The 17,575-nt window shown below is 37.4% G+C and overlaps 1 protein-coding gene across 7 annotated transcripts in view; it reads left to right on the plus strand.

The window, feature by feature from the left end:
• LOC114891839 (F-box/LRR-repeat protein 21) overlaps nt 1-17,575 on the plus strand; it is a 59,419-nt gene extending 41,844 nt beyond the window's left edge. For 6 of the 7 annotated variants that reach the window (XM_029216262.1, XM_029216261.1, XM_029216259.1 and 3 more), the window contains 5 exons: nt 10,010-10,105; nt 12,215-12,581; nt 13,067-13,189; nt 16,131-16,302; nt 16,649-17,575. In XM_029216262.1, coding sequence (XP_029072095.1) covers nt 10,023-10,105; nt 12,215-12,581; nt 13,067-13,189; nt 16,131-16,302; nt 16,649-17,292 — 1,389 coding nt within the window. In that variant the 5' untranslated portion in view covers nt 10,010-10,022 and the 3' untranslated portion in view covers nt 17,293-17,575. Of the gene's footprint in view, nt 1-6,272; nt 6,417-10,009; nt 10,106-12,214; nt 12,582-13,066; nt 13,190-16,130; nt 16,303-16,648 lie in introns of those variants that run through there. The other variant, XM_029216263.1, reaches the window with a different exon arrangement.

Here is a 17,575-nt window from a genome sequence, read left to right on the forward strand (position 1 = left end):
TAGAACATGGTGTTTATGAAATCTTGAGCTCCATGCAATCCCCTTGATTTTATTCACTTTTCAAAACAGAATAGTGGCTTTGAATCAGTATTGTCGGTGATGACTAACCCTGACCCATTTAGAAATGCTCATTTCATAATTCCCTCTTTTTACAGGGGCTTCATACTGTGTTTGAATACAGTAAAAACAGCAGCAAGTTCTTCCACATTTAGGGACACACTAACTGGCATTTCTGATTTTAAAATTAAAAGCCTTAATTTTTACTTTACTAATTTTACCTTTACTAATTTCCTTTGGAGAAAGCTTAATCTAAAGGAATATGAAGTGAAATCAGGAAGTCTTAACCTATTTAGAAAATAGCTTATATATCTTTTTAAATATTAAAAACCAAGTTCTTAAAAGGAAGGTAGGATAGATCTTCAGAGCATAATTATATGGATTTTAGGGTTCAATTGGGACAAACTGTAACAAAAACAACTTCTAGAGGGTCTTTTTATATAGGTAATGTGTTTGGCAAATGTGACATTGTTTTTTCCCATCACACTACCAAAAATAAAGACTTTTTATTCAGTAGCAACTATTACTGATATAATTCAAATGTTTTTTTGTTTTTGTTTTTTTGTGGTATGCGGCCTCTCCCGTTACGGAGCACAGGCTCCGGACGCGCAGGCTCAGTGGCCATGGCTCACGGGCCCAGCCGCTCCGCGGCATGTGAGATCCTCCTGGACCAGGGCATGAACCCATGTCCCCTGCATCAGCAGGCGGACTCTCAACCACTGCGCCACCAGGGAAGCCCTCAAATGTATTTTTCTTTCCAGTAGGATACAGAGACAACTTAATTGTAGAGTTCTGAAATGATGTTGAATCAAATATGATTTAACCCCTGTGTAGTACAGCATTATCCTTACCTGAAGAGAGGTCTCACCTTCACCCTCAGCTCCCATAATGTGATCTCTAAGTCCTTGGAATGTTCTGCCTGATAAGAGTGTCTTTGTTTACCTGGGGCTTTGGGCCACACCAAACAGTCTAACAATGTGATTTATGGTGAGGGCTTTGGGCCATGTGGTATCATCTCTACCTCTGGTGGGGCTGGCCAGTAATCAGTCACACTGGCAGTCAACCATGTCTATGTGACCAAACCACAATAAAAACTCTGCATACCAAGGCTCAGGTGAACTTCCCTGGATGGCAGTACTCCATGTATATTGCCATACATTGTTGCCGGGAGAATTTAGTGTTGTCCATGACTCCACTGGGAGATGACAACTGCTGGCTTGCATGGGGAACTCTCCTGGTCTTTGCCCCATGCATCTCTTCCCTTGGCTGATTTGATCTGTATCCTATCACTGTAATTAACCATAACCATGAGTGTAGCCACTTTCAGTGATTTCTGTGAGTCTTTATAGCAAATTATCAATCTGAGGGTAGTCTTGAGGACTACCTGAATGGTGTCAGAAGCAAGATAGTCTTGGGTATCCCTGATATCTGTAGTTGGTGTCAGAAGTGACTGCAGTCTTGGGGACAGTCCTTTCCTGAACTTGATAATTCCCCAAAGTGAGACATTCTTTTATCCTTGAAAATATTTTTGGTGACATTTTGGTTGCACAGTTTTACTAATATGACAGTCCTTATGGTTGTTCCCAAATATTCCAGATTTTTCCTTCTAGATATGTGATAGAATTGCACTTTCTCACCCACCTAAATTTGAGTGTGGCCATTTTGATGAGCTTTGACCAATGAAATGAGAATGGAATTGATGTGAGGTTAGATGCATAAGATACAATTATGCATCCCACTGCCTCTTCCCCTCTGCCACAAACTGATAACTTTCTAGATAGTAACTGTTCCATCATTCTTGGTCCCAGAATGAAGACAGGAGGGACCAGAGCTCCCAGCTGAATTATGAGAGAAACATAGCATGACTGAGAATTAAACCGTTATCGTGTTAAATCCTTGTGGTTTGCAGTTATTTGTTACGCAGCATAACCGAGACTATTCTGATTCAAACCACCAGAATCACTATTTGTTCATAGCATGACAATGACATTCCCTACAAAAGGACTATACAGAGATGCTCTTTTTAAAAATTATTATTGGCATAATTCTGTGGTCCTTAGCTTGAAATGAAGTATATCACAATTGTCTGTCCAGCATTCTTTTAGATATGGCTGTATCTGTCAAAATCTAATGTAGTTGAACAAATAATTCCGTATCTAGGATTATTATTCGGTAATATCTGCAGAAGTGCACTAAGACATGATTTTCATAATAGTAAAAACTAAATTTCAGCGATAGGATAATAGTTAAAGGAATTGTGATTTTTCCATATAAGGGGAACTTCTCACTCATCCACTACAAAATATGAGGGGGAGACCTCCTATTCCAACCACGATAAACAGGGACTAGATTTACCCTCTATGGAAGAAAAAAAGGTGGAGAAGAGACAAAATATTAGAAACAACAGCTTTCAAGACACAAGACATCAGAAGCCCTATGAGTGCCGCCATTTTACTGCATTGAGAGCTTCTAGACTGCTATACAGGAAGGGGGAACCCGGGCTGAGTTTAGTGGACTCTCTGAACTTAGGTATTTGTGATATGCCACTAAAGCAGTACTTAGGGGGATAGTTATAGCACTGAATGCCTATATTAGAATAGAAGGAAAGTTCAAAATTAATGAACTCCACTTCCACCTTGAGAAACTAGAAAAAGTATATCAAATTAAACTCAAAGTAAACAAAGGAAATAACTATCAGAATAGAAATCAATGAAATACAAAACAGAGAAAACAATTCAGAAAATCAATGAAACCGAAAGCTGGTTCTTGGAGAAAAACAATAAAATTGTTAATACTTTAGCCCAACTGAACCAGTAAAAAAAGAGTGTAGAGACAAATTACCAATATCAGGAATGAGAGAAGTGACATCATTACAGATACTACAGACATTAAAAGGATAATAAGAGAATATTATGAACAATATTATGCCAGTCAATTTAACAACTTAGATGAAACGGACAGATTTCTTAAAAAATGCAAACGTCCAAAGCTCACTCAAGAAGAAATAGATAACATGAGTAGCTCTATGTCTACTAAAGTAATTGAATTTGTAGATAAAAACCTTCCCACAAAATAAACACCAGGCCCAGATGGTTTCATTGGTAAGTTCTACCAAATATTTAAGAATAAATAATCCATTTTTATACAAACTCTTCTAGAATATTGAAGAGGAGGAAGTACTTCCCAATTTGTTCTATGAGGCCAGCATTACTTGTTATCAAAATCTGAGAAGAATACTATAAGCAAAATTACAAGTCAATATCCCCTATGAACATAGATGCAGAAATTCTAAACAAAATTTTAGCAAATTGAATTAAACGATAGATTAAAAAGATAATAAATTATGACCAAGTCAAGTTTATCCTGGGAATGCAAGATTGGTTTAACATTTAAAAAGGAATAATGTAATTCACCATTTTAACAAACTAAAAAAGAAAACCGTAAGACCATCTCAATAGATATGTAAAAAGCATTTGACAAAATTGAATATCCCCTATTCATTAAAAAAACAAGAAGGAAGCTCTCAGCAAAGTAAGAATGGAAGGGAGCTTCCTCAACCCGATGAAGGGCATCTATCAAAAGGCTATAGGTAACAACATACTTACTGATTAAAGATTGAATGCTTTCCGCCTAAGCTCAAGAACAAGCCAAGGGTGTCTGCTCTCACCAGTAATCTTCAACACTGTACTGTAGGTAAAGAGCAGTCAGGCAAGGGAAAGAAATTAAAAGCATGTATTTTGGAAAGGAAGAAGTAAAACTGTCTTTATTCACAGACAACATGATTGTCTATGTAGAAAATCCAGTGGAATGTACTAGATTCCAATGGAAGCTTCTAGAACTAAAAAGTGATTTTTAGCAAGGTTGCAAGATATAAGATCAATGTACACAAATCAATTATATTTCTGTATATTGGTAACAAATAATTAGAAATTTAAAATATAAAAAGAAATACTATTTACAATAGCATTTTAAAAACTATAAAATACCTAGGGATATCTCTGGAAAAAAATGTGTGCTAGACCTGGATGAAAACTCAAGCATTGCTGGGAGAAATTAAAGAAGAGTTAAATAAGTGGAGTGATATATTGTGTTCATCGATTTGAAAACCCAATGTTTTTAAGTTATCAGTTCTCCCCAAATTGATTTCTAGATTCAAGGTTATCTCTGGCAAGATCCCAGCAAGATTTTCTGTAGATATTGACAATCTGAGTCTAAAATGCAAAGAATATAGAATAGCCAAGACAGTCTTGAAAGAGAACAAGTTGTAGGGCTAAAACTACCTGATTTTAATAATTATTATAAAGTTACAGAAATCAAGACAGTGTGATATTGGCATAAAGATGGGCAAATATATCAATTAAACAGAATAGAGGGTCTAAAAATAGACCCACACATACATGGATAACTAATTTTCCAAAAAGATGCAGAGGCAATTCAGTGGAGAAAAACAATAGTCTCTTCAAAAGCTAGTAATGAAATAACTGGATATACATATACAAAAAAAGTGAACTTTGATTCATATACAAAAGTTAACTCAAATGAATCATACATCTAGATGTAAAATCTAAAATTATAAACCATATAGGAGAAAATCTTTGTGAACTTGGCTTAGGCAAAGATTTCTTAGATTTGACATCATGATCCTTAGAAGGTCAAACTGATAAACTGAACCTCAACAAAATGAATATTTCTGCCCTTTTGAAGGAGTGTAGAAAGGCAAGTCACAGACTGGAAAAAAATGGTTATAAGTCATATGAGAGGGAATTTGTATGCAGAATATATGAAGAATTCTCCAAGCTCAATGAGAAAACAGACAACCCAATTAAAATTAGGCAAAAGACTTTAACAGACACATCACCAAGGAAGTTGTACAGATGGCAAGTAAGCACATGAAAAAATGCTCAACAGCATTTTTCACTAGGGAAATGTAAGTTAAAACTGCATTGTGATACCTCTAGACATCTATTAGATTAAAAAGTGTGGGTGAGAATGCAGAGGAAATGGAACTGTAATACATTTCTGGTGGGAATATAAAACAGCCTCATTGGAAAAGACATTGGCAGTCTTTTTTAGAAGCTAAACATACATGTATTATATAATGCAGCTCTTCCATACTAGGTGTTCACCCAAGAGAAATGAAAGCATATGTCCATACAAAGATGTGTAATGTTCATACTAGCATTATTTATAATAACCAAAAACCAAAAACAACCCAAATATCCATCATCAGGTGAATGTATAAACAAACTGTGTTATATCCATAAAATGGAATACTACATAGCAATAAAAAGGAAAGAACTATGTATGATACATGCAACAACATGGATGAATCTCAAAACAATTATGCTGAGTGCAAATAACCAGACAAAAAAGAGTACACACTCTGATTCAATTTACAAAAAATTCTAGAAAATGCGAACTAATCTATAGTGTCAGAAAGCAGATGGAGGAGGGGTTGAAGGAGGGATTACAGAAGGGCATAAGGAAACTTTCGGGAGAAATTCGTATGTTCATTACCTTCACTGCAGCAATGGTTTCAAGGTGTCCAAACTTATCAAATTGTACATTTTAAGCATGTGCAGTTTATCTTGTCAGTTATACCTCAATAAAGATGTTTGTAAAAACAAAAAAGAAGTATGAGGGGGATCTATATGTGTTGATAGAGAACTATGTCCATGGTGTAGTAAGCAAAAGAAGTGCCAGAACATTATATACAATTTGATCTCAGATTTTTTTCAAACTAACAAATGAGAATAATAAAATCCTTGCCTCTCACTGGATACTTTTGGGTGTGTACCGAAGGTCTAGTAATTTACACAATGAACAGTGGTTATCCCCAGGGAATGAGATGTGGAGCAGGACAAGGAAGTGATATATACATATTTAACACTGAGCTGTTAACACTTTTGATATTTTAAGTTTCCATTATTTGTATACTAATAAAGGGTGCACTTTCCAGGGAGGTTTAAGTTCTAGAAACTGGAATTACAAATTCACTCCCATTCGGAGAGGCTGGTAGTCAGTTTCACGGCGCAGGTGGCCACAGCGATTTCGATGAAGGCGGCGGGCAGAAACTTCCCACTAACCAACTAAGAAGGTGCCCCGCGGACTCCTGCGCAGGTGTGAGCTGGCGCGCACCGGCCTCCCGCGAAAAGTGGAGCTGCGCGCATGCGTGAACGCCCGGGGCGGGGCGGGCCTGGGAGACGCCTGCGGGCTCAGGGGTCTTCGCCAGGGGCCCAGCGCAGTCCGCTCCAGTGTAGTGGCTTCGAGCTGGGACAGAGTGGGCTGGTCCCGCTGCCGCAGCCCGGCTCACGAACACCGGGGCGCGCGCGGAAACACACGCGGTTCTGTGTTGCAAGGTAGCCTTTCCTTCTGGTGGGGGCGCGGAGGTGTGCGGGGATTGCGCCTCTGCTGGCTTTGGGAAAAGCCGCGGGCCGGAACGCGCGTCCTGACTCGGGCGGGTTGTGGTTTGGGGACCGGGAGGCGCCCCGCCCAGCGCACTTTCTCCGGGAACGAGGAGGTGTGACCTGGCCTCCGCAGCCGGGGCGCTGCCCATCGGGGGCCGCCCGAGGCGGGGAGAGGGAGGGGGGGCCCCTGGCTAACGACCCCACCCGGCCCCAGGCCAGGCCGCCTTGCCAACCTCCATCCCCGCATTTGACTTGCCTTGAGGTCGGGTCTTCCGTCTTATTTTTACAGCCACAGGTGGTTGGTTTTTTCCCGTGGTGGTTTTTCTGCAGGGCACAGCTCGGGTCCCAGGTTTCCCGAATTCAGTCATTTTGTTCATCTTTGGAGGGTAAGCTCTGAAAGGATTGCATTCGTCTTAACCTCTCTCTCTCTCTCTCTCAAACGCGCATTACATGTTTCCAGTCCATGTAGTTGATGAGAATGCTAAGTGATTGATACACGCGGTTGCTTTTGCACGACTACTTGAAGGGTTTTCCTTTTACAGGAGGATCGTGTTAAGAGTTTAAATTTACAAAGGCTTGTCTGGGAGAAAAGTAGACTCAAGCCTTTCCTGTGAGTTGGAAGAATCTATTCTTTTAGGTATACTGGTTTTGTTTTTAGCACCTGTGCCCAGAAAGTTTCCCCAAAGTTGAAAAATTATGATTATTTCCTCAGAAAAATGTTGCAAAATGCCTTCCTGAACTCTTTGTATTAATTGTTGGATCCCTTGGTGTACCCAGCCCTAAGATAGGGCTTTCCCCACGTCAGAAGGCTTCCCCGTAGAGGGCCTGGCTTCCTGTGCTCGCTCCTTTTTCTCTTCCAGAGTTGGGAGGAGAGGTGGGGAGGGTTAAGAGAGGGGAACAGCTGGGCCCCCCTTTCAAGGATTTTTAACAGATAACTCAGTTCAAGTTCTGTTTAACCCTCTCCTTGCATCTCAAAAGGTGTTTTGAATCCACGTGTATTTTGAAAACTTCAGTTTTCATATGAGTCATTTAAAAGCAAACATACCTATTTTAAAATTAAAAGTTTTCCTGAAAAATAAATATATCTTGATACAACAGAGACTATTTAGAGTGTATAGAAAATTGCTAAATCAATGAAAAAATATAACACCAAAAAGTTGGCAGTTACTGCTTTAGGAAAGATCTGTTTGACATAAATACTAATTTTTCTCCTGTTGAAACCTTGATGATATTGTAATTTGACTTTCATATTTTAAGAAATTGTAGGTTTTAGATTTAGAAAGGAACTTAGGGGTCATGTGGGCTGCAAAAAGCATAAATATTTTTGAAAACATCCCTAAAAAATTGTTTTGTCCTCTGCTTGGGATATGTTTAGTGGGAGGATTTTGCCCCTCAACACAATTCGCTTCTATTAGAATGCTGGGTGTTTCAAAGCTATATTTTGGAATAAATCTGCTCTCCTGCCAGGCCACGCCTCCCTGGTCATTGCACTGGTGACTGGGATTTCAGACCCCTTAGCAGGGGCCATGTGCCTGTGGTGGCAGCAGCCTGATTTCTCAGTGTACCACCTTAGAAAAGTAGCTTAAATAAAGAACATTTGCTCATTATTTCTGTTCGTCTTCATCTTGCTGCTTCCAACGAATTTGTCTAACCTTTTAGATAGTTTTGAATTTTTATTCTTTATCCGTAGTATTTACACAATATTTCTACTGTTGCGACTATTAAAAACTTGAAACTTTTAAAAGTGCCTTTTGTTTATTCATTTCACCAATCTAGAAGAATCTGGTGATGGTGCAAAAGATATGACTTTGGATGTTGAGTTTTTCGTCTAACCTGTCTTTGATTATCTTTCCCTCAAGAATACTGTGGGAGATTTCTTAGATGCTTTTAGAGGCTCCGATTCACAGGGTCACCTTATCTACCAAATTAATTAACGTATCAAAGAAAGGAAATTGGGTTACGGTGGATAGTGAAGCCACCAAGTGGACTTTGAGTCATCATTGCATTCTTTCCCAAGTGCTTACAAACCTGCTTTATACTCTAGAATTGTGATCAGTGTCAGGCTTGCTCATCTCTCCCTTTTCCAAATTGTGGCTTACCACCCAATGGGATTCTGAATTCTGGGTTTGTCTTCCACCAGCCCTCACAATTTCAGATAGTGACTCTAAAACAGCAGTCAAATTCCTTCAGCCACCAGGGAAGTAATTCATCTGATCTTAACGACTCCAGTGAACTGATCTGAGTTAGGTACTTTGGTACCACCTTATGGGTCTTAGGTAGTGATTCCCTATTTATATACCTTTACCAGATCTCCTCAGTGTTCTCTAGCATAAAGAATGGGCTGCACACACAGAATTAGCCGTATTGATAAGTCAGTAGAAAATTTTCTGCAGTAAATAAAATTGTGTGTCGTCTGATGAGGGAAGTATGTCACTTGACTTTTCTTTCTCTTATTTGTGGTGTTCCTCTGAAAGTGTAGCTGGTGGCTCCTTTCTGCCTACTTCTGGAGTGGAATGTAAAGGAGAGAGAGATGGCCTTGCCATTATCTGGAAAATAGTGTTTTGGATGATAGTAGAACAACGCTTGGCAGTGGGGAAATCAAATTGTGGATATTGACCTCTAATTCATTCTCCCTGTCTGTCCTCCAAAGTTCTATTTTAAGAGTAGGCTTCAGAGAGAAGTTGAGAACTGGCAGGTGGTAGGCATTAGAGATTTAAGAGAAGTTTTTAGTGGATTGATAGGTTGCCTCCTCCAGCTCCTGTGTGTAACTGAGTTAGGCTTACAAAAATTAGCACAATGCATTTATTTATTTTTACTTATGATACTTATTCATGATGTCCAGGCAGTGAGTTTTATCCTGGTGTAGACCTGTTATTATTTTCTTCCATGTCCATAGACTGCTCCTCATTCTGATAAGTCACTGTGCCTAAAATTGATCAAACCTCAAAGAGAGTATGAATCAATCGATTATGAACGAATCAATTATATGTCTCAATATAAGTGAAAAAATAAAAACCACAGAAGCTTATGTTAACAGCAGACTAGTCAAACAAACTACATTCATATGGGAATGATAAAAAATCAAAGTTCTGTCTGCTTAATTATTTTAACTGTAGTGGCGTTAGGTGCTGCTAAAAACTGGAACTGAAAGATGTACACAGCCCATGAACAAATAAATGTAATCATGGGCTACCTTAAATGTTTTGTAATACCTCTCCATATGTGTTTGTTAAAATGTGGATTTTCAGAGCCCTCCTTTGACTGTTTGATCCACACACAGCCTTTTATTTGAGCAGAACTTCACATGTAATTCCTGGCAAGTGTTGCAGTATTTCCATTTATCAGGCTAATGTGTTTTTTTGTTTTGTTTTGTTTTTAATGGACAGGTTTTCTTCTGAGTAGAAAATAGTTTGGGAATCAGTAATTTCCTGACAAAAACTTTCAGCATATACAATGATATATAAATATCCTAAGCTTAAAAATTACTGGGATTTTACTTACATATATTCTGATAAATGTGTTTTTGTGGTGTTTTGCCAAGCTAGGAAGTGAAGTCAAATGGATGTTGGTGAGCACCCCATAGCAGCAGTGACTTCATTTCGCTTGTTCAGAGGGGACTCTAACTTGGAAGCCTTCTTTAGGTAAGACAGTTGGTAGTTTGAAAAGGAAATAGCAGTTTTGAAAAGTGATTGTATATGCTTAGGCTGGAATTTCAAGCTAATAAAGATCAACTTGTCTTGAGTTCTAATATTTTCCTGATGCTCATTGCTATAAAATTATTATATATAAAATTTATGATTTGTGGGTGGATTTTATATTCTGAATATTAATGTACATGAGGAAAAAGAAAACTAAGGTGTTATTTTTAATAGAATTATTGGTACCTAATATCCTTAAGTTATTTATGGTGATTCTGTCACTGAATTGGCAATTTAATGATTGTAATAAATAAACAGGTTTAACGTTTAATCCATGTTAATGCAGATTTAATGTATAGCACAATCCCTTTATTTAGAACTGCAAGGCAGTTTTCTAACTGGACATTTGGATGAAGTCTTTGTTTTATTTTTGGCTTCACTGCTTTTTTAATGACAGATTATGTTAGGGATAACTCTTTTGTAATTCCTTAGTAAAATTTTAACTCTCTATTCTGTAGGCTACCAAATAAATCAGTTACAAGCCAAATGTCAATAAATGTGCTCCACACCAGAGTTGAGAATCTAGTGTCCATTCCTTTACCTTCCCTGGGCCATCGTATTTCATTTTAGGGAATTAGCCCTTTAAAATAGTATATGCTTTGAATTATTGATGTCAGCAGTTTCATGTATTCTACATTGTATTGCTCAGTTATGCACATAACTGGGTTTAGTCAGATTAAAGTGTGTAGTAGCTCTTTTGCCTGATGATTGAGATACATGTTTTTTCCTTTTATTCTCCAAACCCTAAAGATGACCTTTCATTTTGTTCAGTGGCTTTATAGGTCATGCCTGTTTCTGGGATCCAACTCCATGTTGTGGTTAAGAAATGTTTCACATCAGACAGAGTGACTCACAGACAGAGATATTTACATATTAAATAGATATTTCATTAGAGTTGAAGGTCGGTTTCAATTATGACACCAAGTCTTCCACATATACATTCCTAACATTCAGGGGTAAAGAGAGGGTTAAATAGTCAACATAAGTTCAGAACTACTCTTATCATTATTTTACCTTTAAAATTATTGTATACTTAAAATACTTTAGATTCTTATGTAAAATCTTTGTATAGGATTATATACTTGGGTATATCTAGACCTGAAATTTGTTGGAACTTAGTTGTGTCTCAAGCTGACTAATACCTGGAGAGTCATCATTTCTTTTCGTTGGGAAGGAATGCTCATTCCTTTGCTATTTTACATTGGCTGGTAAGGAACCAGTATGCTGGTCATACGGCTTCTGTCCCTGCTATATCCCACTTCTCTACAGCTCATGTGTCCTGGGTGTCATCTGAACATTGTCACAGGTCATTTGACTTTTTGTTAGAATTGTGCTCCAACTTAAGTAACGTCATGAAATTTATTCAGGAAGATTCACTGGGCAATTTAATATAACAACAATGACTGTAGCATATACTGAGCACTTATTGTGTCCAGGCATTTAAGATACTTTAATCCTCTCAATAGCCTTATGAGATTGGTACTGCAGTTCTCCCTGCTTTTCAGATGAGGAAACTGAGGCTTGTTAATTTGCTCAGACAAGATCCCATGGTCAGTAAATGGCAGAGCTGGGACTTACCCAGATTTATGCTTTTAATTATGTTTTACGGGCTCCCAGACCCCCTGGGAGTTCTTAGCATAATTGCAGTGTGATAGTGAGAATACAGTCATTGACGAGGAATAAACCTGGCACTTACACTGCTTCCTTGGACCTTTCCTCCTGGAAGCCTCCCCAACCACTCGCTCCCACATACAAACTCAAATACATGCCCTTCCCTTAATCTTCCATTGCAACTTGTCCCAACTTCAGTGATGGCATGTATCACCGTATTTTGCCATTTCATCATAGCTCTTTGAGAGCAGGTCCCCTCCTATTTATCTCTGTATCCCTAGCACATAGTAGTACCTATCAACGCATGAAAGTGGAAGGTTCTTGTCAAAATTGTCTTAAACTGTTTCTCATTTTCTAATGTTGTTATTCCATACAATTAAAGCAAAATATATGATGGAAATGTGGGGGAAATGGTCACTTAACATTGTTTAATGTTTACAGAATGAAGAGGAACAATTTATCTGTTGGGAATAAAGTTGTCCAGTCTTCACCAGCAGTGAAACAGCCTAAACTTGGGTTCTACTCTTCTCTCAACCAGACTCATACATACACTGTCCTTCTAGACTGGGGGAGTTTGCCTCACTATGTAGTGTTACGCATTTTTCAGTATCTTCCTTTAATGGATCGGGCCCGGGCATCTTCTGTATGTAGGAGATGGAATGAAGTTTTTCATATTCCTGACCTTTGGAGAAAGTTTGAGTTTGAACTGAACAAGTCAGCTACTTCATATTTTAACTCCACTCATCCTGCTCTCATTCAGCAGATCATTAAAAAGCATGCTGCCCATCTCCAGTATGTCAGCTTTAAGGTAAGAAAAATAAACATTAAATAAAAACAATGACTTGGGTTTTCTTGACATTTGTGTATAACTAGATCATTATATTGAAGCAGTCAATGAATTTTGCAGAATTTTAATCCCAAACTATTTCCTATTTCTCTGTAGTTACTTGCATAGATTTAGGTGTAGCACTTGAGCTATAATTGAATAATTTAAACTTCAGTTTCCTTCATGTAGATGCCATTATTAAAATTCAGGTAATTGTATTTGAAAGTATAAATACAATTTGAAAGTGTAAATAAGATTTGAAAGTTTAAAGTGCTTAGAAAATTCATTTGTCATCATTTCTGTTTTTCATTTTTTATCTGAGATAGCGTGTATAGAGAAAAAATTCTAATTTATAGCTTGAAGGGATAAGTACGGTTTTGCAATTGAATTCTATTAAATAATTATATTGCCGATAACTTTCTGATAAGTTATATTCAGGAAATTAAGATTTTAAATTGTCTTTGTAGGTTGATAGTAGTACTGAATCAGCAGAAGCTGCCTGTGACATACTTTCTCAGCTGGTAAATTGTTCTATACAGACTTTGGGCTTGATTTCAACGGCCAAGCCAAGTTTTATGAATGTGTCAAAGGTAAAGATGCTAGACATTTTTGTGAGATCTACTAAAATTCTCAAATATTGTCGAACTAGTCACAAATAATTCTATTCCTAAAAACAGACCATAACCCTACTTGCATTCAAATAATTATTTAAAGCCGTTTTCTGTTGACTAGCACTTATTTTTGATGAAATAGCTGATGCATGGTTTCATTCTTTAGGTATATTCTGTAATTTTAGTAATTGTTTCACAGTAGATGTCATTAATATAAAAGTTAGATGTTATACTTAGAATTTTCAAGTGCCAGTTTACTTAGTTACTTTGAATGTAGAGTGTGTAGGGCCAATAGTGGGTGCCTTTCCTGTAACTCTATAGTCTCTCCATTGGAGGTGGAACAATATCATGTGTAACTGAGTGTCCTATACTGATGAGGTTGATGATTGCATCCTTACAGTAGAAATTCTAAAACAGCAGTGGCTTGAAAGCATGACTGAGGTTTATTTCTCTTACACTAAAGAAATCCATAGGTGCCACAGTCCATAGCTGGTATGAAGTTGTTTGGAACCCACGCCCCTTCTAGGCGCTCCATTCTCTCTGAGGTGTTTTCTTCATTTTCATTGCCCAAGATGGCTTTCTCAGTTCCAGCCGTCACGTCCTTGTTCTAGGCAGCTGGAGGGAAGAAATGGGGGGAGAAGGGTGTGCCCTCTCCTTTTTCAAGCTGTAAGTACCACAGGACTAGCCATAAGTACCTCATGGTGCTTCTGTCTGTCAGCCAGCCTAGCTCTGTGGCCACACCACGTTTCTGGGAGGCTAGGACAGTCTTTTAGCTGGGTGGCAATGTGCCCAGCTAAAAATTGGAACCAGATTACCAAAAAAGAAAGGATGGATGATTCCTAGGAAGCAACCAGCAGTCTTTGCCACAGAAACTGATGACTGTCTTCTCTTCATTCAGTCTTCAACTTGAAGGCCATTTCCTCAGGGAGGCCCTCCTTGACCACTTTTGCTAAAACAATACCCCCTCCTCTAGTTACTCACTAATGTATTACAGTATTTTATTTTCTTTATATCCTTCATCAGGGCTTGAAATCACCTTGTTTATTTAACATGTTTACTCTCTTCTCCTCAGAAAACATCAACCAACTCCTTGAAGGCAGGGATTCTATTTTGCTTATTTACCATTATAAACCCAGAATTAGAATAGTGCCTGATATGTAATAAGCACTAAACTATGGTTGTCAGTAAAACTGGCTAATGGAAACCTTCCTATGGAAGAGGACAGAGGAATAGTAGCATCTCCTTTCTCCCTAACTGGGTCATGGCTCTCTTCTAGCAAGCATTTCTGCTAGCCTGAAAAGAATGGGTCTTTTGGGGATTCAAGTAATTTAAGTAACCAGATGAAAACTTACTACTTCTAAATAGTTATTTCCTTGTTTATGAGCTAGGGAATCAGATCAACCTGAAATTCTTAGATTCTGGGTTGTCTCTCACGTTGCACATCAGCTTCCAGGGCTAGCTTCTGGGTTAGCTGATGCAGTCTCCAGAGTGGAGGACCAGCGATTAGCAGGCTTCATTTCAAGCTCTGCCTCCACAGCAAAATGAGCTCTGTGGCTTCTGGCAAAGTTGTGGATCTCTCTGAGCCTCAGTTTTTTCATTTGTAAACTGAGGGAAAGTAATGTAAAGATACAGCATTTTGCTAGGCATAAGAAGTACTAAACTAATGTATTGTTACTGTGATGAAATACGTACTCTAATGCTTAAATGTGTCCTTCAGTACTAAAAGAGTTGGGTGAGAGTTGATTAAAAGGAAAATAAACCTTATATTTCTTAAGGAAAATGAGTGATCTATTTCTATTCCTCTAATAATTTTTGGCACCATAAAATTTAGTAAAGAGGTTTAGCTGTCCACCATTTAAACATTTGTGTAAATCAGTTTACAATTAGTATAAACCAATGTTTTGTTGTAAATGAATTAAGATGTATAACCACTTTGGTCATTCTGATAGGGACAATAGAGCCTTTGATAGAATCCAAGTTGATTTTGAAAAAGGAAAAATGATCATGCATGGATTTCGTTTCCATACTTTCTATCTGTGTCAAAAAATACTGGATCTGAAAACTTGTGAAATTCCATCCATTTTGAAGTCAAACTGTAAATAAGCTTTAGTTTGTCAATCTTCAAAACAGAGAAAGTTTTCAAACTGTATCTTTGTTTAGATAATTTGCTAGAAAAAAATTTGGAAGAATATGACATCATTTATTCATCAACAATAAATATTGACCTTTTACTGTGTGCCAGATACTATTTCAGGTGCTGGACATACAGGAGTGAATAAAACAGATAAGACTTCTATTTCTTTTAGGCTAAGGGGTTGAATAGGTCCTGAAAGCACAATTTTAGGTTTTGTGGGTGATATAGTTCTGCTCACCTCTAACATTGTAGTGTGAAAGCAGACGTAGCATTACATAAATGAGGCAGCATGGCTGTATTACGGTCAGACTTTAATTATGGACACTGAAGGAGCTTCATATAATTTTCACATATCACAAAATATTACTCCTTAAAAATTTTCTTTCAACCATTTGAAAATGTAAAAACCACGCTTAACTCTGTGGACTGGATTTGGCTGGTGGACCATAACTTGCCAACCTCTATTCTAGGAAATAAATATGATTATATCCTTTTAATATTGAAAAACAAATCCTTAAGATTGAAAATAATTGGAAGATGTGTTTATGAAATCTTTGAAATTTCTTCCTTCCTCACCATTCCATTTATTAATGGTAAAAGTATAAAACTGTACTTTGTTATAGAAATGTCTTCTACTGGCTAATGGCACTGTAAAAAATAGTAGTATGTTGATTGCTTTTATTATGTTAGTGTAAGCATGTTGATATAAGTAGTTTTAATGAATTACTTAATTGAAGCAGTAGATGTTTAAATGTCTTTGTAATTTTTTTCTTATTGCCATGCTAGTCTCATTTTGTGTCAGCACTTACAGTTGTTTTTGTCAACTCAAAATCATTATCATCAATCAAAATTGAAGACACACCAGTGGATGATCCTTCGTTGAAGATTCTTGTGGCCAATAATAGTGATACTCTAAGACGCCTCAAAATGAGTAGCTGTCCTCATGTTTCATCTGATGGTAGGTTATATTTTTTACGCTTGCATGATGTTTTTTTATTATAGTAGTAGTAATAATGCAATTTCCTATTGAAAACTACATGCTTATGAGACATAATTCATTAATCTTTTTTCAAAAGACCTCTTAATGTATAAGCTACATATAGTTTAAATTGCTTCTCCTAGGAGTATCTTAGTTATGGATATTTATTACAAGTATAATTACATATATCTTGGCATCCATCTCCTCAGAAATCATTACGTCTATTTTAGCAAATAATGGATAATATCAAATTTAAATTCACAAAATGTTATATTAGTAGTATCCGTATTCTTTGTGTTTAAGGATTTTTCCCCATTTCCTGCAGGAATCCTTTGTGTAGCTGACCATTGTCAAGGTCTTAGAGAACTGGCATTAAATTATTACATGCTAAGTGATGAACTTCTCCTGGCACTTTCAAGTGAGACCCATGTTAACCTTGAGCATCTTCGAATAGATGTTGTGAGTGAAAATCCTGGACAAATCAAATTTCTTTCTGTTAAAAAACAAAGTTGGGATGTACTCATTAAACACTCCCCTGGAGTTAATGTTGTTATGTACTTCTTTTTATATGAAGAGGAATTGGAGACGTTCTTCAAAGAAGAAACCCCTGTTACTCACCTTTATTTTGGTCGTTCCATAAGCAAAGCAGTTCTAGGACGGATAGGTCTTAACTGTCCACGACTAATAGAGTTAGTAGTATGTGCTAATGGTCTTCAGGCTCTTGATAATGAACTTATTTGTATTGCTGAACACTGTAAAAACTTAACAGCCTTGGGCCTCAGTGAATGTGAAGTTAGCTGCAGTGCATTCATTGAGTTTGTAAGACTATGTGGGAGAAGGCTAACCCAGCTCTCTATCATGGAGGAAGTTTTGATCCCTAATGATGATTATAGCCTAGATGAAATTCATGCTGAAGTCTCCAAATACCTGGGAAGAGTATGGTTCCCTGATGTCATGCCTCTCTGGTAATTGATTACCAAAGGTTCTTAACTTTTTTTTTTTAATCTATAAGATTAGCTTCTTTCTGTCTCTGCAAATGTAAATTTTAAGATGCATTGCTGAAATGTCTTAGGCAAAATATTTTATTGTTTGCAGACTGTCTTAATGGATTACAGCAGAAACATTTGAGAAAATAAGAGAAATTTGAAAAGACAGAAACCGTATATAGGGCACAGACACTGTATTGTGTATTAGATAGTTGATAGAAACAGTTGGTTTCTAGATAAGTTCCTCAGCCTTCCTTGAAGGTGTA

This window comes from Monodon monoceros, unplaced genomic scaffold (assembly GCF_005190385.1).
Source record: "Monodon monoceros isolate NGI ecotype Baffin Bay Population unplaced genomic scaffold, NGI_Narwhal_1 Super_Scaffold_12, whole genome shotgun sequence".
Lineage (NCBI taxonomy): Eukaryota > Metazoa > Chordata > Mammalia > Artiodactyla > Monodontidae > Monodon > Monodon monoceros.